The sequence below is a fragment of the Daucus carota genome, chromosome 7, assembly GCF_001625215.2.
Source record: "Daucus carota subsp. sativus chromosome 7, DH1 v3.0, whole genome shotgun sequence".
NCBI classification, from domain to species: domain Eukaryota; kingdom Viridiplantae; phylum Streptophyta; class Magnoliopsida; order Apiales; family Apiaceae; genus Daucus; species Daucus carota.
Window position 1 is genome coordinate 26,101,893 of NC_030387.2, and position 26,610 is coordinate 26,128,502.

At 33.7% G+C, this 26,610-nt stretch overlaps 3 protein-coding genes across 4 annotated transcripts; 2 read left to right on the forward strand and 1 right to left on the reverse strand.

Annotated features, from left to right (window-relative positions):
• Positions 1-148: 148 nt before the first annotated feature.
• On the reverse strand, positions 149-12,851 carry LOC108194800 (TMV resistance protein N-like). Its single transcript, XM_017361737.1, has 5 exons — positions 12,129-12,851; positions 10,753-11,025; positions 10,508-10,663; positions 9,723-10,306; positions 149-482 (listed from the first exon to the last, which is right to left on the reverse strand). Exons 1-5 carry the CDS (start codon positions 12,849-12,851, stop codon positions 149-151), a joined length of 2,070 nt encoding a protein of 689 aa, XP_017217226.1.
• A 4,746-nt stretch (positions 12,852-17,597) lies between these two features.
• Positions 17,598-20,755, forward strand: LOC108194801 (probable nucleoredoxin 1). The gene is made up of 5 exons (XM_017361738.2): positions 17,598-17,796; positions 18,070-18,194; positions 18,363-18,893; positions 19,486-19,989; positions 20,225-20,755. Exons 1-5 carry the CDS (start codon positions 17,598-17,600, stop codon positions 20,684-20,686), a joined length of 1,821 nt encoding a protein of 606 aa, XP_017217227.1. The 3' UTR covers positions 20,687-20,755.
• Positions 20,756-21,652: 897 nt separating this feature from the next.
• On the forward strand, positions 21,653-26,408 carry LOC108193688 (vacuolar protein sorting-associated protein 25). 2 transcript variants are annotated; one of them, XM_017360462.2, is made up of 7 exons: positions 21,653-21,792; positions 22,463-22,555; positions 23,165-23,304; positions 23,664-23,717; positions 25,425-25,513; positions 25,593-25,668; positions 25,834-26,408. In XM_017360462.2, the coding sequence occupies exons 2-7, from the start codon at positions 22,497-22,499 to the stop codon at positions 25,956-25,958; spliced, it is 543 nt and encodes a 180-aa protein (XP_017215951.1). In that variant the 5' UTR covers positions 21,653-21,792; positions 22,463-22,496; the 3' UTR covers positions 25,959-26,408. The 2 variants fall into 2 exon arrangements, with proteins under 2 accessions (XP_017215951.1, XP_063936804.1); XM_064080734.1 differs by lacking the exon at positions 21,653-21,792 and adding an exon at positions 21,809-22,055 and having other exon boundaries at positions 25,834-26,083.
• Positions 26,409-26,610: the final 202 nt, after the last annotated feature.

Here is a 26,610-nt window from a genome sequence, read left to right on the forward strand (position 1 = left end):
AACTGTTGCACAGCTTTACTAGCAGCTGCAGTTCCGGATAGCTTGACTGCGACATATCATCCAAAACAATGAGAGTTTTTTTAGAAGAAAGGATATGTTTCAATGTTCTTAATCCACTTTCAACATCAGGGATCCTATAGTGCTTCCTTCAGAGAAGCTCAATCAAGGTTTTCTCAAGTAAAGCAAGTAGAGGACTACCTTCTTGAGGATGTAGTTCTACAATGTCAATGAAGCCGCTGATATTAAATTGGTTGGAATATTTGTTGTAAAAAGCTTTGGCAATAGTAATTTTCCCAATTCCACCCATCCCACAAATGCCAATGGCACAAACATCATTTGACTTCATTCTCAGTGTATGATATACATCTTCAACAGCAGAATCTATTCCAACTAAATATCCTTGCTGTAAAACATTTGTAGTTACTTCTGCTTTCACATCCTCCACGATATCTTGTATAATGTCCAATTCATCCCTGTTAATTCTGATAATAAAACACTTTTGTTATTCTAAGGTTGTATATTTGTTGTTGAGTATATTTTATTACTTGCACACTTTATTTGACCCATCAATTACCATTCATGTGTCCGAAAGTATGGAGATATTGTATATTTAATTCTAGAAAAGTTAACAGCTTATGATTTAGCAATTTTTTTAAAAAAAGAAGCAGCTTATTGGTTTTATTTCTTTGTGATCATATTATTATGTACAGTGAGGTTTCAATTACAATCCTTTTTCTTTAAAATCAAGTCAAAATGAAAAAATATAAATAATTGGTCACAACTAAAACAACCAACAACTATTATTGCGAGTAGGCATGTAGGTTTTCATAGAAGATTGTTTACTTTGTATCTTTTTCTCCTTTTTACTTGATGTGCCAAAAATAATGATTTTAATCGCAAGTGCACGATCCCGTTTTAGTAATATAAGATTCGATCCACAAGGACTAAAATTATTTTCGCAAAAACTTAATTTTTAACTTAATCGAATTAGACAAATTAATTTTGGAGGATATGTTTATTAAAATTAAAAACTAAGAAAAGTTTGTAAGTAAACTAATTAAATATCGAAATTATATTAGTGAAACAAATCATTAATTAAGAAGCTAATAAGAAAAATAAGAAACTAAATAAAATAAAAGAAAATATAAAGAAAAGTGGGTCACAGTGGAATGGTCAGTACGTGAAAACGATACATAAACATTCTTAATGTTTCGAATTAACACAAAACTCGGGGACTGATTAATCGGCAAGACCCGAAAACTAGAGAAACAGTTCGTGTAAAAGCAAATCAAAAGAAACACAGGCCCTGCTAGTGGACCCGCGCGTGGTGTGCATATGAAAGAAAACTAAACAGAATCACATAAGCATTCGATATAAAACAGGGCCATTCCGCTAGTCTGTCACCGGAATTTATGGAGTTCGCCGGAATAGCTTAAATCTCGCCGGAAAATTGGTTTGACCGGAAAATTAAGCCATTCCAACTATGACAAATAAAAGCCCACTAACTTCTAAACCAAATTTGATACTAAATTCTACACTAAATAGCCCCTAAACTACCCATTTCTTGACCAAAACAAGATCCAAATCAAATCAAATCAACTCCAAACTACACCAAATTTCAAATCTACCCTAAACATACTATTTCTAACATAAACCCACTAACCTCATTTCGAAATCACAAACTAAAATTTACACCAAAAAGCCCCCAAAAATACTAAAACCAAGAACAAGAACAATACCAAATCCTACCAAACTAACTCCAAATCAAACAAAACTTCAAAACTAGCTTATCTACCATGTATCTAACAAAACCCCATCAAACTACAAGCTAAAATCAAAATATAGAATACTAAACCATTGAACCCACTAATAATATGGAGAATTAAAAGGGGCTCAATCTAAATACTAAAAAATGCAAGCTTAAAACATATAATTAGGCTCCTTTCAATCCACAAGTAATTTTGAGTCTCATGTGGTTAGAGAAAGATTTCATAGCCTAGAAGTAAAAGTAAAGAGCAAGATTTAAGAACACAAATGAATACTTGTATTGATATAATAAAAGTGTTTACAAATTTAGAGGGCTACTACTAGATCTACTACATAAAAGAGAGGCTACTAAAAATATGAAATCCTAGGTAGGTTGAAACATGATGGGGAGGTGTGTATTTATAGGGGGAAATTAGGGTAGAGGGGGGGGTGTAGGTGTCCCATCTAGATGCTTCCTTGAGAATATTCCCCTATGATCCTTTTCTTCCATCTTTTTCTTTTTTTTGCTTTATTCTTTTATTTCTCCAAGCATTTGCAATATTCCTACAAAAAGACAAATAAACAAATAAATAAGTGAGAACAAGCAATAATTAGGCATTTAAACTATACAAAAATATGCACTTATCAAACTTCCCCATACCTATATTTTGCTCGTCCTCGAGTAAAATCAAAAGAAAAGAAAATAAACTAAGAAAACTAGATGCGATTCCTAGGCTCCTTTTCGTAGGCGTGACGGGTGATTTTAGGTTCACCAACCCGTTAAACTCGTAGACGATCTCTACAAGAGGAGTGTTGTCTCCTAAGGGTTTACAGAAGATATACCCATAAAATCTTCGAGACCTTCTAGCAAGTGTCTACTCGACTCTGCTCTAATTTCGTTGGTGTTAACAAAAAGCGTTTTTAAGGAAAATACAACTTAAAGACTCATCTACTAATAATCAAGATACAGTTGTCTCTAATCTACTTGCATCGACACAAAGATTTACTAGAAATCCAAGGAGTGTAAGTATTTTAAGGCCTTTGATAGATCCTAATCGTCTAAGAATACTTTCTCTTTTTCAACCAATTTTGAACTGACCCAATCTCTATCGAAACAAATATCTAGCCAAACTTCACAAACTCTTATTCTTTCTTCTTTTTTTTTTTTCTTTTTTTTCTTTTTGTATTGACTTTATTTTGTCCGTTTTCTTAGGCAAACAATGTTACCCATGTAGCGAGCTTTAGGTCAGTGACTCCCAAACCAAACGGTCTTAGGGCACTAGGTTTTGAAATCCCCCTACGGACTTAATTGCTCGAGTAACAAAGGCCACAAAACGAGACTAGCCAATCTACTTTTGCCCTATAAAGAACAATGGGTATTGAAGTAGTTATTCCTTTTTTTTTTCTATCTCTTTTTTTTTCTATTTTTTTTTCTTTTTCTCTCTTCTTTTTTTTATTCGCAAAGGTTCGATTCGACATTGTTTCAACATGTGGGTTCTCTCTCAGGTATCGAATAATATCACTAGACAATCTCTCCATCAAAGGTCTCGTGCAAAGGTGTGTGCCATCTTGGAATTTAAAGTACAAATCGGTCGATACAAGCTTCAAAAAGACAACCTTACTCAACTACGTTCAAATTATCTAAAAGACACTACATATATATACTTTTGTGAAAACATGCTAACACCAACTACTCTTAAAGTTCGAGTGAGGGAAAGACAACTTAGCTAAAAGAATCTCTATTTTTGGATTTTTCTAATTTTTATTCATTTTTTAGGGATTTTCATTTTTTAGAATTACACTAAAGCCCTCCCCATACCTAAATCATGCATTGTCCTCAATGTATGCAAAAGAGAGAATTGAAATGAGTGAGTAAAGAGGAAATACCTGAATATGAGATGAGGGAGATGCAAAATTATTATAAACTACGAACTACATAACCCACACACGCACACATTTCCTTCCCCATACCTGAACTTCATGAGGGAAGGCTCGAAGAAGGACCAAATCAACCAATTCCGGAAGGAAAGATGGGAGGAAGCTTCGAGAAAGAGTCAAAATGTGTTCGAAAATTTTTAGGCATAAAAACTTTCTCTAGCATGTGACAATCGTTCATCCCTATAGGACAAGTATCACTAATGTTCTCCCTAAACCAACTTAATGCTTCTTTATTATCAAGCAAATATGAGACTATGAAATTTTGGTCATAGGATAAATCACTAGGAATGATGTAAGAACTGACGTCATCCTTTCCTAAGGCACTATGTGAAGGATGGAACAATGAGTCAAATGTCGGTGGTTCACCTACATGACTCTCTAAAGCGGGCCTAGGGCAAACACTAACAATCTCGGGTGGAGTTTCCCATTTTGAACAAATGTCGTTCAATTCTCCTAGCAACTCCTCCGAGGTCAAATCTTTCAAAGACTCATGATACACTCTATTATCCTCGTGGTTGACTTTGAAATCCTCACCGAGAAGAGACTCAATCTCACTATCCTCAAAACTAGACCATGTGACAAACTTGTTGACCACGTTAACCCCTATAGGTTGCTCATAAAGCTCATTGGGTTCTTTTCCTACATTGAAAATGTTTAAGTCTATGGTCATGTTTCCAAAAGTGAGCTTCATCGAACCATTCCTACAATTAATTAAGGCATTGGATGTAGCAAGAAATGGTCGTCCTAAAATGATAGGAATTTGGTTCTTAGGATTCAAGACGGGTTGAGTCTCGAGAACAACAAAGTCAACGGGAAAGATAAAATCACCGATTTTGATCAACACGTCCTCAATAATCCCCTTTGGCATTTTAATAGAACGATCGGCAAGTTGAAGGATCATATTGGTAGTCTTGAGATCTCCTAAACCTAGGGCTTGATAGACCGAGAAAGGAAGAAGATTCACACTCGCTCCTAAATCAAGTAAAGCTTTATCCACAAACGTATTGCCTATGACACAAGAAATTGTAGGACAACCGGTATATTTCACGGGAATTTGATTCGAGAGAATCGAGCTTACTTGAGAGGTCAAAAAGGCTTTCTTTGGAACATGAGTGGTTCTCTTATGGGTACACAAATCTTTTAGACACTTGGCATAAGAAGGAACTTGTTGAATGGCATCTAAAAGAGGAATGTTTATCTTGACTTGTTTAAAAACCTCTAGAATTTGTTCCATTTGGGCCGATTGTTTAGGGCGAATGAGTCTTTGCGGGTAAGGAACCCTTGGCTTGTAAACTTCTTCGTTGGGCTTTTGAGAAATGGGCCCAGGACTAGGTTCACTCATGGACTCACGGATTCGAGAACATTCGGGCTTATCATGATTAGTGCTAGACAAAGAAGGATTTAGTTTAGGAATCGACTCCTCATTTTCATTCACGTACTCACCTACTTTGTTATCTACTTGGTTTCCCGACCTTAAAGAAATAATCGCATTAACATTCTCGTGAGGTCTTTGATTGAGAGGAAACTTAGGATTGACCTCGGGTTGACTTGGAAATTTGTTTTTCTCGCGCTCACACAACGTGCTAGCTAATTGACTCAATTGGGCCTCTAACTTAGAAACGGCTTGCACATTAGAATGCAAAAGTTGCCTATCTTGGGTTAGGGTTGTCATGAAAGTTTGTTGCGATTGAGTCAAATTAGTTTGCGATTTAACTAAAGCCTCAATGCTTTTCTCTAAGGAGTTAAGTCTTTTATCCGAATCATTAAACCCGGGAGGATTTAACGGAGTTTGACTCAGATTCTGATGGTTAGGAAAAGGATTGGGAGTGGGCCTTTGAAAATTTGATTGTGGAGGTTGAAAATTTTGACCTTGGGTCCACGAGAAATTCGGGTGATTCTTCCACCCGGGGTTGTAAGTAGGTGCAAATGCATCATTCCTAGGATTTTGGAACATCGCATTTACTTGTTCAAGTTCGTGCGAAGGTTGGGTTCCGGGATTTTGAAAATTGTAATTAGGGAACATGGATATTTGTGGGGGAGATTTACTAGTTTCTAAAGCTTCGAGTCTCCTAGTTAGGGTAGCTAATTTGGCATCGGTTGCCACATTGTTTCCTATCGAGTGCAAACCCCTAGAGCTAGACGACTCGATCGACTTTTTGGGTTCCCTAGTTGACTCCCACAACATCGTCTTTTCCGCTAAGTCCTCGAAAAATTCCCACCCTTGGTCCTCATCTTTCTCCATGAATTTTCCTTGGCACATAGACTCTAATAAAGCGGTGGTTTGACTATCTAAGGCCTCGTAAACAATTTTGAAAAGTCTCCATTTTTCTATTCCATGGTGGGGGCATTGTGATAGAAGATTTTTAAAACGATCAAAGAAAATCCAAAAAGACTCGTTTTCCTTTTGATGAAATTGATTTATTTCATTTGTAATTCGAGTAGTCTTATGATTTGGAAAATACTTTTTAAGAAAAACCACCACAAACCCCTCCCACGTGGAAATAGAATTAACGGGAAGACTATATAACCATTTTTTCGCATTCTCCTTAAGCGCAAAATTAATGAGCCTAAGTCTAATCGAATCTTCCGTTAATTGGTGGAGCTTTTGGAGGGAACAAACTTCCTCGAACTCTTGGATAAAAAGATAAGGATCTTCACCCTCACACCCGGTAAATTTAGGTAACATGCTAATATGATGAGCTTTGATTTCAAAATTGTTCCCATTTACGGGAGGAAGGGTGATGCACGAAGGTTGACTTGAACGAGATGGATAACAACGATCCTTGAGTGAAAGGGCCATGTTTACTATCGGTTCTAGAACTTCTAGGGTTTCGGAATCCGAAGAGGACGAGGGAATCTCGATTATCGGTCTAACTAGTCTAGACGATTCGTTCCTAACCCAAGTAGTTCGCATAAACGATAAACATGTAGCAAATAAGTGCAAAAATTAAAACAAACCAAAGAAAGGGTGTAAAAGCGAAAGAAAAAAACTTAATTCTAGGGTTCCCTAATAAAAAATAAAATTGAACTAGACCTTGCTCCTAACGTTAAGGACCACCAAAAACTCGATAAATCCAAAATTATTCGGACCGGTTTGGCCAGTTTGGAGCAGGCATTGCCAAGAGGCCAATCTCCGCGCTTAGACACCAAACCTTAATCGGCCAGGTAAGCTTTCGCTTGCCTTAGACACCGAAAAGTCGGAATAATTAAAGATTACCTCGTCTTTTAGGTACCTTCCTAATTGAGCGCGAAACCTAGGGGCTAACGTCTAATTCAATTTTATTAAAAGGCTAGGTAAATGCAAATGAAGAATTAAATTGTTGTGGGCCAAGGAAAGAGTGATGAAATCTCTCCCCTTATCTTATGAATGGGTTTTGCCCTTAAGATTTATTTAAATGATGCTCCACACAACGAGATAATAAAAACTATAAACAAATATGGATGCTCTATAGTACGTGATTTATCTAAAGAAAAGGAAGAAATTAACGTACCTTTGGGTCCTCCAGCGATCACCACAATTTAAGGTACGAAAATTTAAAAACAAAAATTAAAAACTAGATGATGTGCTCCAAAGTGTTAAAATGCATGATGCTACAATTATGTAACTCTAGCTAATATTTTTGGATTTTAAATTTTTTAATTTGCTTGTGATTTTTTAATTTTCAATTTTTTTGTGATTTTCTAAATAAAATAAATTGAAATAGGAGAGAGATACGAGTTACCCAAGCAAGCTTCCAATACTACAAGAATATTCTCCACTTATTCCAAGCTAGCTCATATTCCTCCGATTTCCTAAAATTCAAACAAAAAGAAAGTAAGAGAATATAAAAAAAAAACTAATCCGAAAAATTAAAAATTAAGGCGCGAAAATTAATTTTAGTCCCCGGCAGCGGCGCCAAAAACTTGATGTGCCAAAAATAATGATTTTAATCGCAAGTGCACGATCCCGTTTTAGTAATATAAGATTCGATCCACAAGGACTAAAATTATTTTCGCAAAAACTTAATTTTTAACTTAATCGAATTAGACAAATTAATTTTGGAGGATATGTTTATTAAAATTAAAAACTAAGAAAAGTTTGTAAGTAAACTAATTAAATATCGAAATTATATTAGTGAAACAAATCATTAATTAAGAAGCTAATAAGAAAAATAAGAAACTAAATAAAATAAAAGAAAATATAAAGAAAAGTGGGTCACAGTGGAATGGTCAGTACGTGAAAACGATACATAAACATTCTTATGTTGTGTTTGGTTGGGGAGAATGGAATGTAATGAGTAAAAATACTTGAAACTAATAGAGATAAGAAAATTTTGAAAAAAAATTGAGTAAGTGCAAAATTGCTATAATGAGATTTGAGAAGAAATTGAGGATGGGAGAGAATGGAGCATTCCATCTCAAATTGAAGATGTGAAATCTAGCACATGATGTAAGGAATGGAATGGAGGAATGAATGAAATTTCTTGAAAATTGTCCATAAAATAGTTCATTTTTTATTCCATTCCATCCGGAATCATTCACCCCAACCAAACACAACATTAATGTTTCGAATTAACACAAAACTCGGGGACTGATTAATCGGCAAGACCCGAAAACTAGAGAAACAGTTCGTGTAAAAGCAAATCAAAAGAAACACAGGCCCTGCTAGTGGACCCGCGCGTGGTGTGCAAATGAAAGAAAACTAAACAGAATCACATAAGCACTCGATATAAAACAGGGCCATTCCGCTAGTCTGTCATCGGAATTTATGGAGTTCGCCGGAATAGCTTAAATCTCGCCGGAAAATTGGTTTGACCGGAAAATTAAGCCATTCCAACTATGACAAATAAAAGCCCACTAACTTCTAAACCAAATTTGATACTAAATTCTACACTAAATAGCCCCTAAACTACCCATTTCTTGACCAAAACAAGATCCAAATCAAATCAAATCAACTCCAAACTACACCAAATTTCAAATCTACCCTAAACATACTATTTCTAACATAAACCCACTAACCTCATTTCGAAATCACAAACTAAAATTTACACCAAAAAGCCCCCAAAAATACTAAAACCAAGAACAAGAACAATACCAAATCCTACCAAACTAACTCCAAATCAAACAAAACTTCAAAACTAGCTTATCTACCATGTATCTAACAAAACCCCATCAAACTACAAGCTAAAATCAAAATATAGAATACTAAACCATTGAACCCACTAATAATATGGAGAATTAAAAGGGGCTCAATCTAAATACTAAAAAATGCAAGCTTAAAACATATAATTAGGCTCCTTTCAATCCACAAGTAATTTTGAGTCTCATGTGGTTAGAGAAAGATTTCATAGCCTAGAAGTAAAAGTAAAGAGCAAGATTTAAGAACACAAATGAATACTTGTATTGATATAATAAAAGTGTTTACAAATTTAGAGGGCTACTACTAGATCTACTACATAAAAGAGAGGCTACTAAAAATATGAAATCCTAGGTAGGTTGAAACATGATGGGGAGGTGTGTATTTATAGGGGGAAATTAGGGTAGAGGGGGGGGTGTAGGTGTCCCATCTAGATGCTTCCTTGAGAATATTCCCCTATGATCCTTTTCTTCCATCTTTTTCTTTTTTTTGCTTTATTCTTTTATTTCTCCAAGCATTTGCAATATTCCTACAAAAAGACAAATAAACAAATAAATAAGTGAGAACAAGCAATAATTAGGCATTTAAACTATACAAAAATATGCACTTATCATTACTGTTATATTTTAATATTTAAAAAAAGTTATTCATATGATACTATGGTTGGTAATCCAATTCGCAGGTCTGGAATCTAATTATGAATTAGTATTTGTAGGTAAACAAAAAAGTTCTAACTCTGGCATGGTGCTTCACATAACAATATACAAATTCAGATATAGTTCTGAAAATAAAATTAAAGAACTTTGCAAATTAATGTATTTGGTGTCATGCGTTTTTGTATCTGCAATTATTTGCAGGTGTTCTCTGGAACCAAAGAATTATATAAAAACCAGATAGATAGATTTGTAAAGATTTGGATTACCTATTTTGTGGAAAAAATCGTGCAAAGCTGGCAAAATGTGTCAGTGCAAAGCGCCAATCGTTCACATTGTTGTTTTGAAAAGAATATCCTTCAAAGCCTGAAAACTCTGTCAGTGCAAGGCGCCACTCGTTCACTTTGTTCATCTCTCCTGCAAATCGAATTTCATGTCTTTCAAAAGCTTCTCTAACGCTCCCAGTTTGGTGTTTCACATCAGATGGGTCAATGTTGTAAAACACAGGAATAAGTGATCTTCCCATTGTGTTCGAACAACTGAGGACTTCGACGAGCTCGTCAAGGCACCTATCTGAGTAAGCATAATCTTCTGAGAAGACAACAACTAAAATCTTGGAATCCCCAATAGCTCGAGGCAATATGTGAGACACTACCTTTTTGTTGCGTACCTCAGGATTATCTACATATACTGAAATTGAACTGCCTTTCATGGCTTGGTATAAATGATCAGTAAACGTATCTCGTCGATCTACATCTCTGAAACTTAAGAAAACATTCCAATGAGTATGAGTAACATTTGAAGCACCAGGTGATGAAATGTTGAAATCTTCCTTGTTATCACTTGGATTCAGCTAAACAAGTTTACTGAGACGTCCAATTGAAATCGGTAATTTCCAGACAGTTAGCCCCCACATGTTGACCTCTGTAAGAGATCTTTTTAGTGCACTGCAATCATCAATATTTAGACTTTTAAGTGCGCTCAAGTTAGATATGTTGTGCGGCAGACTTCTTAGGTTCACACAACCACCCAAATTTAAGGAAACCAAACTTGCCAGACATCCAATTGATACGTGCAGCTCCCTCAAACTTTTACATCCCTTAAGATTTAAAGTTTCAAGACGAGATAATCTAGTGAAGTCTGGAGTTACAGTAAAATCTAGTGAAAAAGACATGTCTAGAGTCATTAACTTCTCAAAAACCTGTGAATCCTGTAAAAATGAGTGCAATTCGCCAAAATTAAATCACTCCTTTTTATACAAATCGGTTTATATAACATAAAGGTATTCACATTAATTACCATGTTTAGCTCCCACAATGATCTCATTTCGCTATGAGGCAACTTCAGGGTAACAAGTTTTTGAGGGCAAAAATCAGAAGGTAGGCACTTCAAAGCACAACATTCCCAACGAAGCCACCTTAAATTTTCAAATGTCTGTTCAAAACTTCCTCTGAGATTGACATTTTTCAGGTAGAGGAATCTTAATTTACTCATCATTTGGAAGGTTGTCGCAACAAGTGCCTCGCGGTAATTAAAGGTTCTAGGGATGATACCTTCAGTCACTCTTGTTCCCTGTACAATTATGCATATAGGCCATTTTAATATATATAACACTCTAAATAACACTCTTTACATAAACAACGATATATTTTTAGAAAAATTAAAGAATAGGGCATGGTGTCGTTTTTCTAAATTCTTGAAACTCTCGAGTAACTAAAGTTGTTTCAGTGACCATATATGTTATACCTTAGTTATATATATGCTCTTACTTATAAGCCCCATCCCAGTCCCGCCAAGGCCAAACTCTAAAGTCTACCTCTGGGTCCCAGAGTCCTTCCTATCATACTAAACGCATTAGTTTCCATCTCTTTTTTCTTTTTTTTAATAAGCCGATATATTTGATAACAATTCAGCCAATTACAAGAAAATTTGTAGAAAACTTTGCAAGGCCTGCCACTAGAGAAACTGTAACTGCCAAGCACCAATGTTGCACTTACGTAATACCCTAATATTAAACCGAAAACCATCACTGGAGACCCATAATGACGACCTAATAAGCTACTGTAACATTGTAACATAACAGCGACTACCTTGAGATTAAATTGAAGAAGAGGGAGACGCAGGTGGGAAAGGATCGATCACTTCTTCCAGACCAAACATGGGCTGGTGGATTTCAACAGGAGGTGGGAGAGCCAGACCCACATCCAAGTCTAAGAAATAGTGGAGATCTCCAAAGATTCTAGGTGTTTCAGTGAAAGTGTGCAACAGATTTTAGAGGGTGAACAGTGAGAACTCTATTATTCTGCAAATACAATTTTGAAAACATGAAAAATGTGTGCAGAACAATTATTATCACCGTTCTCAAACAAAAGTTATTCTCACACAAAAACTGTTCTCACCTGAATCATGTCCTACATCTACACACACACACACACACACACATATATATTCTATGTTGGATTCTACTGAATTAATGTTACATTTTATTTTAGAGATCTAGATAAGATTCTACTTTAGATTGAATATGTTAAGTTTAATTGTTATTTTACTATGTGATTCTAATCTTAACAATCCGTTTCTAATAAAAGCAAAATATTATGATGGCACTCTTTCATGTTCTTTATATAAGGATATATAAGGATGTTTTTGAGGAAGTGCAACTACGTTATAATTACCTTTTGCTTCTTCAACACGTCGAATATATCTTCTGAAACCCACAGTCTGCTATAATTTTCTGGCTCATTGCGGAAGTTATTTTGTGCAATTCTCTTTCCCATGTCTTGAAGCATATCATGCATCCCCAGCTCATCATCGTCATTGATTGTTAATAGACATCGTTTCTCTAAAATGTCAATGTTAAGACTGCCAAAAGTATAGCAAGTTTCCATTATTTTAACAACTGCTTCTCTCTTCCAGCCGATAAAAAAACAAGCAATATCTAGAAATATATCTTGCAATAAATGATGAACTGATTTTAATGCATAAAAGCTAATCATAAGGTTTTTCTCAACATTGTCAATGGGTTGTTGCTCTAATTTGTCGATGAACCATCTCCATTGTTCCTCAAATTGTTTAAGCAAGTTAGAGCCAAACACCACCAGAGCCAGTGGAAGCCCACCAGCATGACATATAATGTCTTTAGACATTTCCAAGAACACGTTGTTTGGTTCTTCATTTTGGAATGCATGTCGGGTAAATAGTTCTAGTGCCTCAGCAGCATTCAATCCATTAACCTTGTATCTATATTTGGATTGTATGCCAATTTTATTCAGTATTTCCTGATCCTTTGTAGTCACAATAACTACACTCCCAGAAGCAAATGGTCCTGCCAATGATTCATATTGTTCATAGTCGTCTATATCATCAATGAGAATCAACACCTTTTTTGAACAAATCATGTCCCTTATAAATATAATTCCTTCATCAACATTGTTTATTTTATTATAAAAAGATAAGTATTTAGCATTTATAAATAAATTTGTATCATATTCAATATTTGAATACGTGATAAATAATTATTAAAAAAAGATAGCAATATAATTATTCTTTTTTACACATATCTTTTCATCTTGTGATAATGACTATTTGTTATGTAAATATGATATATATATGGGTTGCACTCCACACAGAACACTTTAAAAAAAGAACAACACAGAACACTATCATAACACTTTTTCTTTCATAAAAAATGATTTGTTATGATTATAATTACATAGTTAAGCACTAACGAAACTTAATATATGAAATCTAACATCCAAATCTATCCAAGTTATTAATATGAAATATTATAGAATCCAGAACAGAATCCAAAACAGAATCCAGAATAGAATCATGTATATATTCTTTACATGATTAATATCACATAGAATCATGTTATTTTTAATCCATAATTGTTGTTAAACATGCTAGATACTATTATTTATTCATAATAAATGGTTAATTAACTTAAAGTTAGAATTTAATTCAAGTTTTAGATGAGATTCTATGTTCGATTCCAAAGTGTTCTTCTTTTAAGGGTGTTCTGTTTTGAGCAATTCCATATATATAAATATATGGGGTATAATGGTATACAATAAAATTATAATATCGGGTTCGGTCGGGTTTCAGTTTGGTTTGGATTCGAATTGGGTTTCGGATATTCGGGTCGGTATCAGTTCGGTTGGCCTAAACACCAAACCCGTACCAAATTCAATCGGTTTTTAAAAATAAAAACCAAACCCGAAACCAAACCATAAAAATCGGGTTCGGTAAAAACCATTCGGATTGGTTCGGTCGGGTATCCGTCGGTTCGAAAAATTTTGCCATCTCTACACCAGAAATCATGTCATTAAGAAAAAAAAGTCCCAAAGAATTATTGAGGAGACTGATGATTAGGTAAGGAAAGGTAATGGTGGTTACAAGTAGGGTTGAACATAACCGACCCAACCTGCGAAACCCGACCCAAACCAACCCTCTTTTGAACCGATTAAACCGAACCGTCTAAAATCGATAGTTAAATGGTTTCACTTTCAAAAAACCCGAATAAATTAGGTTGGGTCAGGGTTTAACATATTATAACCCTTAACCAACTCAACCCAACCCGTTTATATACAAAACAAATAAATTAGTTTTTGTCACATCATCTTTGAATGTAGTGATTAGGGGTGGCAATATTGGACCCGACCCGACAACCCGACACGAATTCGACCCGCAAAATACGAATTCGGGTTGGGGTTTTTCGGGTTCGGGTCGAATTCGGGTTGACCCAAAATCAACCCAGAAAAAACGGGTCATTTTCGGGTTGAATTCGGGTTACCCGAAATTGACCCGAAATTACCCGAAAATTAATATATAATATAAATATTATATTTATTTATATTATTTTTATTATTTTTATAAAATTTATTAGTTAAATTTAATATAAAATTATTTAATTTAATAAATATTAATTTATTTGGATTAAAATATTATTTATTTATTATTTAAATAATATTTTTATTAATAAATATTAATTTTCGGGTCGGGTTCGGGTTACCCGCGGGTAGTGCGGGTCGGGTTCGGGTTGGGTATTCTGACCCATTAAACTTTCGGGTCGGGTTCGGGTTGGGTAAATTTTTTGACCCGCGACTGTCAACCCGACCCGAACCCGACCCGAAACCCGAAATTGCCAGCCCTAGTAGTGATGTTACAATATAGTGCATGCAAATTCCTTTGTGCAGTCTCATTTGATTGCATTTTAACTTTTACTCTACTTATTTATTTTAAACTCACCCAAACGCCCTCTTTAGTTTCTGACTTATTTATGACTTAAATCGGCTTGTAACTTATTACACAAAAAAAAAAAATCAACTTAAAATTAGAAATAACTTTTAATCCTGGTTTTAAGCCGGGACAAACATGCTATAAGTCTAATACTACACTCAGTCCTAATCATTTCTTTATATTTTTCTTTTTGCGATTTTTTTTATCCAGTTTTTTACATTTCACAACTTATCAGATAGATTTTATAATACTTTTCTTCACTCTATATTCTTTATATGTTTATTAAATATCAACCATTCATGTTACTATCTCTATTTTTTTATGTGATTTTGGAATTGATAGTTTAGTTTATGAGATGTTATGTTGTAGTTTGAGAATCGGTGGTTTATGTAGTATGGAGAGAAGGAAGCATAAACTGAATTGCTGGTCATGTTGGCAGTTTGTTCTGTTTGAAATTGATAAACGAAACATGAAGCAGCGTTTTTTGTGCAGCGTTTTGGAGTTAAAAAATATTCCAACACAATATGAAGTAACGTTTGAGGTTTAAATAAGAGTTAATTGAAATTGGCACTCCTTTGATTTCAGCACATTGTTCATTGCACTTAATAGTTTCGGAAAATACACTTTGCAGCCCCAAATTTTTAACCCGTAGACACTTTGCACCCTTTCCGTTAATTTCTGCCGTTACCGTTAACTTTTGCAGGGGCATTTTGGGAAGTTTAATTATATTTAATTAAAATTAGACCTTTATTTAAATTTTTTGATCATCTAAACGATATTTTTTGGAAAAACTTAAACAACGAAAGTTGTAGAGAATAAAAAGATCTTCTTAGAACTATAAGGTTCAAAATTTTCGTAATTCTTGTTATAATTATTCTAAAAAAAATTCAAAAATTAGCAATCTTGTAAAAATGAACAATCATTTTTAAATAATTATTTAAATTTTGAACCAAATTGTTCTAAAAAGATCTTTTTACTCTCTACAACTTTCGTTCTTTAAGTTTTTCCGAAAAATATCGTTTAGATGGTCAGAAAATTTAAATAAAAGTCTGATTTTAATTAAATATAATTAAATTTCTCAAAATGCCCCTGCAAAAGTTAACGGTAACGGCAGAAATTAACGGAAAGGGTGCAAAGTGTCTACGGGTTAAAAATTTGGGGCTGCAAAGTGTATTTTCCAAAACTATTAGGTGCAATGTGCAATATGCTGAAACCAAAAGGGTGTCAATTGCAATTAACTCTTTAGATAACGATATTGTGTTTTGGTCGAAAATCAAAACAGAAGCGTGATTAAATAGTAATAGGGGCCACTATGATTAAATAGTAATAGGGGCCACTATGACCCTTTCGGGGCATTAATTTTTCATAGTTGCTAAATACACTTCATTTTACCTTTGTGCAGTTCATAAAGATTACAAATATGTCCTTCCTAAGGTTTTGTGTCGCTGGTATACGAAATTAAATTTAGCCTTAGTTTTTTGTGCGAGTGATAAGGATAGATGAATGCAATAAACACATTCATGCGCTAACTAAGTAATATATTTATTTATTCAAAAAAAAAGTAATATATTTATTTATTTATTTTCGATCAATATATTATGTAAGTGTCTACTAATATTTTATCAATATATGTTGATTTATTTTTTTATTATTTTTTGTTTAAACATTACTTATTCATTCTCAACTTTAATTTAAATAACTTAAAATATTGAGATTATATTAGATGATATTTAATTTTTTTATATTATAACTTTAAACTGGCCTAGAACCTTTAATATGTATTAAGAATTTAGAAAGATAATTTAAATATATATATATATATATATATATAATATTTATTCACATAATTTTATTTGACTATATATATAATTTTATTACTAAAATATGTGATTTTAAATATAATTTTATTCACCTCTTTGATTTTTGTCGATGTGAAAGTTTTTTTTACTTTGTTCATTCTCATTTAATCAGATTAAGTTAAAATTTTGAAACTTCACTACGAGTTCAGTGACAAAAAGTCATTATGGCTGTAATTGGCTAAAATCCCAATACATAAAATATTAAAAGTTAACAATAGTGTTCGATATAAATATTTTAGTCAAATAGAAAATACTTGATTTTTAATATTAAAAAAATAATACTAGCGTTTGATATAATATTTTAGTTAAAATAAAAAATACTTGATATTTTTATAACATAACCTTTAGCTGGTTTAGAATCTTTAATATGTATTAAAATTTAGAAAGATAATTTATATATTTAATATTTATTCATATAATTTTATTTGACTTTATATGTAATTTTATCACTAAAATATTTGACTTTATATATAATTTCATCCATCTCTTTAAATTTTTATAGACGTGTTTATTTTATTTTTTACTTTGTTCATTCTCATTTAATCAAAATAATTTAAAATTTTGAAACTATACTGTCAGGGCCTCATAATTGGGATGAACTAAAATCTGAATAACATAAAATTTTAAAAAGTTAACAGTTTCTTACTCTATATACATTTTATAATTTTTCTCTGAAGAGAATATATGTTTTCGAGTTAAAATCTAAGCATTTTAAAATTTAAAAGAGTAAAAAAGTGTTTGAAGTGTGAGTGCTAATAAATATACACGTACCCCGGTATCATTACCTGAGACTGAGAGTCACAAACATATTTATTAGGGTTGAATACAATTAATAACTTAAGGGTTATACTTGGAATCTGTGTAATTTCTACGAACTGCATAAAGTTAAAGTAAAAGTGGACTGTATTTAGCAATACCCTAATTTTTCTGGGCATCAATTTGTGTTACAGTGTTATCAGGCCGAAACCCTTAAAACCCTGGACTGGAGTAGTTAAACCTTGAACACAAGCAATATCTAATCATATTGTTTTAGTGAGCACCACGATGCCGATGAGGAGTGTAATGGGAAGACTGATCGGGCTAAGAAAAGCCTTTCTCTCTTCTAATCTTAGTATTACAACTTTGATGGACACGACGCTGAAAAAATATGACCCTTTACGTAATAGATTGCGCCCTATGTGGCTTACGAGAACAATTTCATCCATTCTCGAAAGTGAGCCCACTGTTTCGTCAATTTCCCAAGGTCAGTCGGGACTGCAGTCTAGACTAGTCCCTTGTTTTCCCACATGCACACACATATTACTGCTTTACAAGTTATTTGTTTACATCAACTAATTTTCCTTGAATTATATTTGTTTTTATAGATTGATAATTGTGATATTAAATTTCATTGATCGGAGAAACTCTGAATTATATTTCTTCTTAAAATACTAGTGTTTTCTTGTAGTAATTACTTGTCAAATGATCTTTGGTACAAAACATGATGCTTTTTTAAATTTGTTACTTTGGCTCACAGAATGTACGCAAAGTGAAAGCAAAGAGGTGGAAGAGAAGTGTATAGAAAAAGGAGATATTATTGATTTGAATGACTTTCTCTTCACAAAAACCAGGGATTACCTAGTTAAAAATAACAATCAACAGGTATGTACTTGTGTTTCGCTTAGGTTGGAATGTGTAATTGTGCAGAAATTAAAATGTTATGTGTGAAGAAATCGGAATCAATGAGGCGAAATAAAATGAAGTGTCAGAGACCAGATTTAGCATATTTGCTGAATCCTAATCCTTCACTATGATTTTATTTATATATAGGTTAAGGCCGGGCACTTGAAAGGCAAGGTTATTGGAATATATTTTCTTTCACTGCCGATATTTGCTGATTATTTTCAATGGGCTAAGGGGGTCACAACATTGATAATGGATGTATACAAGGATTTACAGCCGGACAATAACTTTGAGATTGTTTTTGTTGCTGAAACTGATAAGAGCGTAAAAGAAAGTGACTCTCAGAAGCGTTTTGACACTGAATTTTCTTTTATGCCATGGACCGCCATCCCAATCTCAGACATAACATCCAGGAAAATGCTGCAAGTAAGCTTTGGTGTGTCCCGAAGAGGATATATCCATCGCAGTAGGTTTGTCATTGTTGATCCCACCGGAATGGTTTTGCAATGTGATGCTTTGAGACTTTTTATTGATTATGGAGCCTTGGGTTATCCCTTTTCTGATGAAAGAATAAAATATCTGAGGGAAGAAGATTATGCAACCGCCAAGCAACCCTCGTTAAAAAAATTATTGACCTCCCCTGAACGTGATTATGTCATTTCAAACAAAGGAAATAAGGTATGGCCTAGAAATTTGACTCTGTAATTATTTTAATAATGAGAAACATGAACTAATTTAGTTGAGCTTCCGGCTAATTTGGTGCATGACTCTCAAACTAGGAGAAATTATAGTTTATCTTGTATTCACTGGGATGTTTAGGTTGTTGATAGGTTATTAAATTCTATTTAGCCTAAATGAAGCAAAAACTAGCAGATCTATCAAGTCCAAAAGTACATTTTTTCTAAGAAATTTTGGCCCAAGTCATTTAAAAAACTTATGCAACTAATTCGTAGATTTCAGATTTAACAAATGATGCTTTAATCTTATCATTTTTGATAATTGAATTATAACTGAGATTACATGTATATTTGGTAATGAATTCAGTCTCATGTGATTAAAAGCATTGATGCTATTACAACTCTGTTTTTCAAAAATAAATATGCACATATGTGGCACACCTCAGATGAAATAGAAATTGAGGTTTTACAAATTTTAAGTACACATTAATAGCCATGTTTTATTAAGGTTATGAGATATAGATCTTTAGAATTTTTTGAAGTTTTACTCTTTCATTACAGTTTCTTCAATCTGGACCAACTTGTCTTGGTAGGTACCTATTCACACTTTTGAAGATAAGTTAGTAGCCGTATATTTCTATAGAAATACTCCCAACAACAACTCGATACTGGTGGAACTGGAGCTAGCTTATGAAGAGTTGGCAAAAGTCGAGAAAAATTTTCAGGTTGTGTTCGTTTATGGTAGAGAGCCACAAGACTTACTTGATTTTCCAACAACTGAAAACTTATTTTGGGAAAATTTTAAGACTATGCCTTGGTTGGCATTGCCGTTTAGAGATCCGAGTTATAAGAAGTTGAATCGAATTTTTAAGATATCCTATTACAATGTATTTGCACACGGTGGCCTTGTAATTTTTGGGCCTCATGCAAAATTTGTTGAACCATTCACAGCTGACATCTTGCTCCAGTATAATCTCCAAGGTTATCCATTCACCCGCAAGAAAGCTGGAAAGTTCATAACCCAAGAAGTAGAGGAATTTAAGCTGGAGATGCTGTGGGATCCAAGCACCGTCTTTACAAGGAACGATGGGCGCCAGGTTAGTTCTTATATGTTCTAAATTCTGATGAATGCTGTAAATTCTATTATCTTTCTCTAATTCAAAGCAAGCTATTAATTAAGTATTAACCCAAGAATAGTAATATTACAGATTTCTTAACTTCTTCAGAGCGCAGGCCAACACTTTTTCAGTATTTAATATCAGTATAATATAAGCAGTATTGTTTTTCAAACTCTTTTTCAATTATATAATATTTGTAAATTTGATTTTAAAGGTTCCTTTCTGTCAACTTGCTGGGGAGAGAGTCGTACTTGTAACGGAGCATGATGGTTCTGCACCTATTGTTACCCATTTTGTAAACGAAGAATTCCTATTGATGTTGAAGGAACGGTATCTTCAAATGAAAGGCACTGATGATGAGTTTGAAGTAATCCGCATTGTATATGGAGATAGGAAATCTAACCTCACTGACTACAATGTCGGAGATATGCCCTGGTTGGTATCATTTAAAAGCCAGTTGAAACTCGATTTAGGATCCTACTACTGGAAGGACCTACCTTTTGAACTTGACTATTTAGACTGTTTTAAGGTCGTGGTTTTTGATCAAGATGGAAGACTTGTCAGAAAAACAAAGAATCCTAATTTTGAGGATTATCCGGATGTCGAGGATACTGATATCGAAATCAGATTCCAGTTATGCTCACTTCGGCTGGAACTACTGACTACACAAAGATAAATTAGAACAAGTTTATTTGAGACACTTGTCCGTGTTTGGTCGACTAAATCTAATGCGCTAATATTTTTTCACTGCAATTTTTACACGTTATCCTTGTCTTTTACCTTAAATTGTGTTTTGCAATTTTTTGTTCCATGCCCACATACCATATTTCATTCGTACAAAGTGATTCATACAAGATAGGCCATCCTTGGATTGTAAACTGGTTTCACTGCTTGTACAAAATTATTGTTATATAATAATTATTGAATGCAGACGGGTGTCTACATATTCAAAGCATCTTCTATGTTCAACTACAAATGCGAGAAACGATACATTGAAATTTATTAGTAAAACTACAAACTTAATTTAGAATTAATTTAATTTAGATTTATAGATAAAAAAAATTTATGCAAACAAGATATACTCCCGCATTTTCATATCATTTACGTGGGGTAAGGAGGTTTCAAAACGCATTTTAAAACTTCTCTACAATATAATTTCATAACTACTCCCTCCGTCCCTATTTATTTGTCCACTTTGGAAGTAAAAATTTGTCCCTATTTATCTGTCCATTTATACTTTCAAAACTAATTTAATGATAGTTTTTCAAATATATCTTCATAATTTCAATTTTCAAGGCTTGACTTATTAAAAACTTGGTTGAATTCATGTTTTCAAGACATAAAGTAGGGGTATTCCACCATTTTCAAAATATTAATTAGAGGCATTTAATGAAAAAGTTTATACAATCAATTATTCCTTGGTATGTGTTTTTTTTCTCCAAAATGGACAGATAAAAAGGGACGAAGGGAGTATTTTATTTTTTTTTAACGTAAAAATTTAATATTAAAACTTTTATAAAAAATGTAAAAAGAAATTATAAAATTATATTTCATATTAGCTTTAAAATGTGTATCAAGAAATTTTATCTATAAATAAATAGAGGTAGGAGGTTAGTTAATCCAAAAACAATCCTATAACAAATATTACACACATAATTTGTGATTATTTATTTGCATCTTTAATTTTAAAAAAAATAAATAAATATACCTGCTACCAGACAACTGTATCAACTTGTCTGCGTTCAATTCTCTGCTACCAGACTACTTGTCTCGCATCAATTTGTAAGTCTCCTCTTTTGTAACAATCGATTCACAACATCTCTTGATTTTGTATCTGGGTTTTTACATACTTGTGAAATTAATTGGGCATAATCTGTTTGATTAAATGTTTGAACCAATTTGTCTTTCAGATTAAGAGCTTATCGAGATTCTTGATTTTACTGAATAGTTTCTATATTTATTAAGCATTGTGAATTCATGATACTTCTTATTTGTACAATGGAAATGGAGTAATGGGGTTTAATTAGTAGATGATCTTTCTAAAGGTTGTTTTTCTAATTCTCACAAGATTATATTTGCACAACTAATTACTTAATCTCTGATTTGTGTTTAATTGGTGAGCTTTAGCTTTACCTATCAACTTTTGAGATTGCTATAGGTATTGATTGAATTCTTTACTTACCTTCATTCAATCGCTAAATAGCTGGTAGGGATTGAAATGGTGATTGCAGCCATCATAAAAAAAAAAAAAGCAGAACACAAATAGTTGCTATGATATTGGTTCTACATTTTGCTGCAGTAGTTGATATTGACCCAATTATGAGTATAAAATCTTTCATTAAATGTTGTTGGAACAATTTAACAGCTTCTACTTCACAGCAGACATATTACAACTTTGGCATAGTATGTGATTGTCAGGCAGAATAACTTTTTCCTGCTACTGCGTGTGCAGTTCTAGATTACTTATAAAGGGAGGAGAAGGAATCATGCAGAAACTTGGTGAATTTAAGCTGCCCCACTTCTTCAATTATCCACCATACTTCACGTAATTTCATCACTTTACATATGTTTCTGAATTGTTGATAATAGTTACAGCATGTTTGTGTTTTGTAGACTACCTGTACATGTATTTACTGCCTGTAACTGTATTTTGATGTATCTACATTTGTCGAGATACAAGTGGGATATGAATCTCGCTAATCTCTAACTATTACAAGGGTGTTTCTACTCATATTTTCCACCCCCTGATTCTGAGATCCAAGGCTTCTATATATAACCCCTTCTTAGTTCTAGATCCTTCCTCCTTGGGCTCTTTGTGGCCTTTTTTATCTTCTTGGGCTGGAGGCCCAGCGGTTTATATAAAGTTTTGGACATGCCCCAAATTCAATAGAGCATGACATCTGAAACTTGTCTAGACAATTTTTTGACATTGTTGTAGAATTGAGCACTAAAGATGTCCTGTAACTATAAAAAATAAAAGTGTGTTTTGTTAGATATGGATCTTCTTTTATGCAAGTTTGACAGCTGATGAATGCAAAGTTCAATGTTCAACTGTAATTGTCCAACTGGGAATCCCATGGCAAGCAACAATTGATCTAATTTTAGTAAAGATATAAAATAATTTCCATTTATTTATATATCTATTTAATTACAGGCTGCAGCCGGTGAGAGACACCCGAGAGAAGCAGATACAACTTTGGAAGGAGCTGATACTTGATTATTGTAGAACCCAAAAGCTATTTGTTATTGAATTAGAGAAAGACTTCCCATTGTTCACGAATCCCACAATTGAGAGTAAGTTTATTGTACGTGTCACTGCTATCTATATTATAATCTACCAAATGATGGACAATGATCTGCAAATTTTAATTAACTAGTATTCTTCTACGTAACCGCTCCACATCAAGGTTTACTAGATTATTTCCCCTCTTCCAAAGATGCAAGAATTACCGCCTTTAGTGGTTTCAATGCAATCTTATATAATACTGAATATGTTGATGCACCTTGTGAATATTAAAAACTCTGTCTTCATATTTATTTAAGAAAATTAGTTTTTTTAGATCTAAAAATTTGTTATGGATACATATCACTGCATTTAATCTGTTCAGTTCTTCAATTATCACTGTTGGATCATGCTAATTTTTTTGCAACAGGGTCTCTTACTCATGAAGCAAAGGATGCATTCTTGTCAGCATTGGTTTCAGATGGTTTATTCTTTATCTTAATCCTGAATATTGATGATATTTTCTCTTTTTCCCTTTGCATGTAGCTGCAAAAGAGTTTAGGAGAAGCACTAAAGATCAACCGTACACAACGGTTTACAGGAACTAATTCGACCTTATAGGTTATAGTGCCCACAACTCTTAACAGAAAACTAAACAATTTAAGCATTTGCCTTCACAATTTTAACTTAACTTTACTTGTTGCTATGTCCTTACAAGAACTCTCTCTCAAGATAGTAATGCCTCGCAATAAAGATTTCTCTACTCTGCATTTAAAAAATTGTGATATTTCTGCTAAAAAATGCAATTCTCACTGAGCTTTTATGCTGAAGTATGTTGTTAGCTCTTCTTCATATAGGGCTTGACATGAGCATTTAGGATCCAGTACTTTCTGTCGCTCCCTTATTGAGTTCAAGGATATTATCCTTATCAGATAAAATTACTGTCACCTCCTCTTATCCACTTGACTGATGTTGCCTGACACGCCTTTTTTATGCAGAGTCCTACTTGGGACTGTACTTCCCTGCATCTGTGCTATCCTGCATGTGCTTATCTGCTGGCTCAATATTCTTTTTTGAAGTCCCTTTTTAGATTCTACTTTCCTGTTGCTGCCTCCCTTGAGGTCTCCTAGTGCTAGTGGGAATAAACGTTATGTGTTGGCCTAATGAAATCTTTAAAATGCAGTCAACTTCCTGTGTAGGCTCCTTGAAGTCTTTTATTTGCAGCAAATTTCATGCGCAGTTTTTAGCAGATAGGACTCTGTGTGTCAACTTTCTTGAAGTCTTCAAGTCTTTTACCAATAACCCCGCACACTTCCAGCTCTGGAATGTTCTACAATGACACATTTTACTTGGTTGGCCTTAACGAACTTTGTTAGTTTCTAGCTATTTTCTCGTATCATATGGGGTAAATGTAGATATTTTTACTTATGGGAGTTTGTAACACACACCCAGCCAATATCGAGACACGTGGGGAACTTTGTTTGCTATATGAGCATGAGTATCACTATGCCAACAAATGATATGATTTTTTGGGGCTCGTGGCGGGCTTATGAGTTAGTCAAGTTGCATTGCATTCGGGTCAGTATACTTCAACTTATTGGATACAAAAATCAGGTAGACTTGATTTTCAAGAAAAAAAACCTTGGGATTTGACCTAGGTTGTCACATATTCAGCCTGACCTGTCTTGAAGTCCTTAATTTCTAAAGCTCGGGCCTTTAGAACATGACCTGGAGTAGTTCATAGGGTAATATATTCTCCGTTCACTGACTTCTGGTAATAGATTTTTTTTTGCTCATTAAAGTTTAACTGACCGTTTACTCACCCATTTTTTCCCTAGTGAAAATTTTGTAAAGTTCTACATTTGAAGTTTTTGATAACTTCATGTATCTTCAGTTGCTTCACTCTGCATATTGTCTTCCGAGTCTCTGAGAGGTCTCACATTAACCAACATGCTAACATTTGTATGGAATACATTTTGTAGAGTATAGCTATGAATTCTTGTACATCGAGCCTATGAAATGTATGAATAACTGGTTCGTTTACATATTTACTTATTATTAACAAGTTCTTTGCAACCAAAAAGGATTTGCACAATCAATATGGTTTCTTACATTTTAACATCATCAGATCAAACACAGTACTTGAACGAGAACAAATTATTATATTAATTTTTAATTTTTAATGTAACAGGACGTGCAGAATGGATGGATAAAAGTCATCGAAAGTGTCTTATACTTTGGCATAGGATACAAGACTGGGCAGAATTAGTTTTACGCTATGTAAGTTATTTGTACATCCGGAGGGTGCTCACAAACAGATTCAGTGGCATTCAGTTAATTCATCTCACTATTTGCACAGGTACGGGAAAATGGATTAGAGGATAGTGTGATGACTGTGGAGGAAATACGTCTGGGAACTGAATCGCGTGGTACAGGTAATTATGCATTAAACCTGAAATCTGATTTGCTGCTAAATCATGAGAACCATGGCTGTATTTATTTATAGTTGGCACTCTACACCTATAATCTGACCTGACTCTGATACTGCAAATTCTAGTGTATACAAGTGTAATGTCACTGTCTTCATTTTCTGGATGCAGAGTTGCATGGAATGGACCGGACTATTCTTATGCGAGCTCTCAAGCTATTGGAACACAAAGGAAAGCTTGCAATCTTCAAGGGCACTTCCACTGACGATGAAGGCGTGAAATTCTCATTACAGTAATGATATCTATAAGAGAAAACAATGTAGATCACCTGTTGCAGTAACATGTTCGGAAGCCAGTATGACAACAATCTTTTTGTTGTAAAGTGTCTTGTAACATTTTTCTTTTAAGGGGTTAAAAGTATATTGATAAGTATTGAGTATAATAATGAATCAGATTTCTGATTTCTACACCAGAACTGTTTTCAGTTGCTGAGAAGTTGGCTCGACGAGTAGAGTGCAATTGAACAAGTAGATAGCTGTGAGTTATCAAATTCTGTAACCCAAGTCGTGTCTGATGTACTGAGGAAGACCGGAGCAAATCTACTTTTGTTGAAGATTTCATCTATCAGCCAACTCTACCTCCCCATGCTCTCCTTCCAAGACATATAATTCATGTTTTCAGTTTTTGTGAGAATGTTATACAAATTGTTGTATAGTATTATTGAATTAAAATTATTTTTATGCAAATTTTACGTGATATATCCAATAAAACTATATTGTTGGTGTCCACAAAATGGAACCATCAGAACTACTAACTCATCAGTCATCACTGACCTTGAATCTTGGAAACAAGGATAACCTCTTTAAACTAACAAGACTCTGACCAACGAAAAATATTATTTTATCGAGTGAAAATACAGGACATTACTATAAGTTATTAACTAATCGA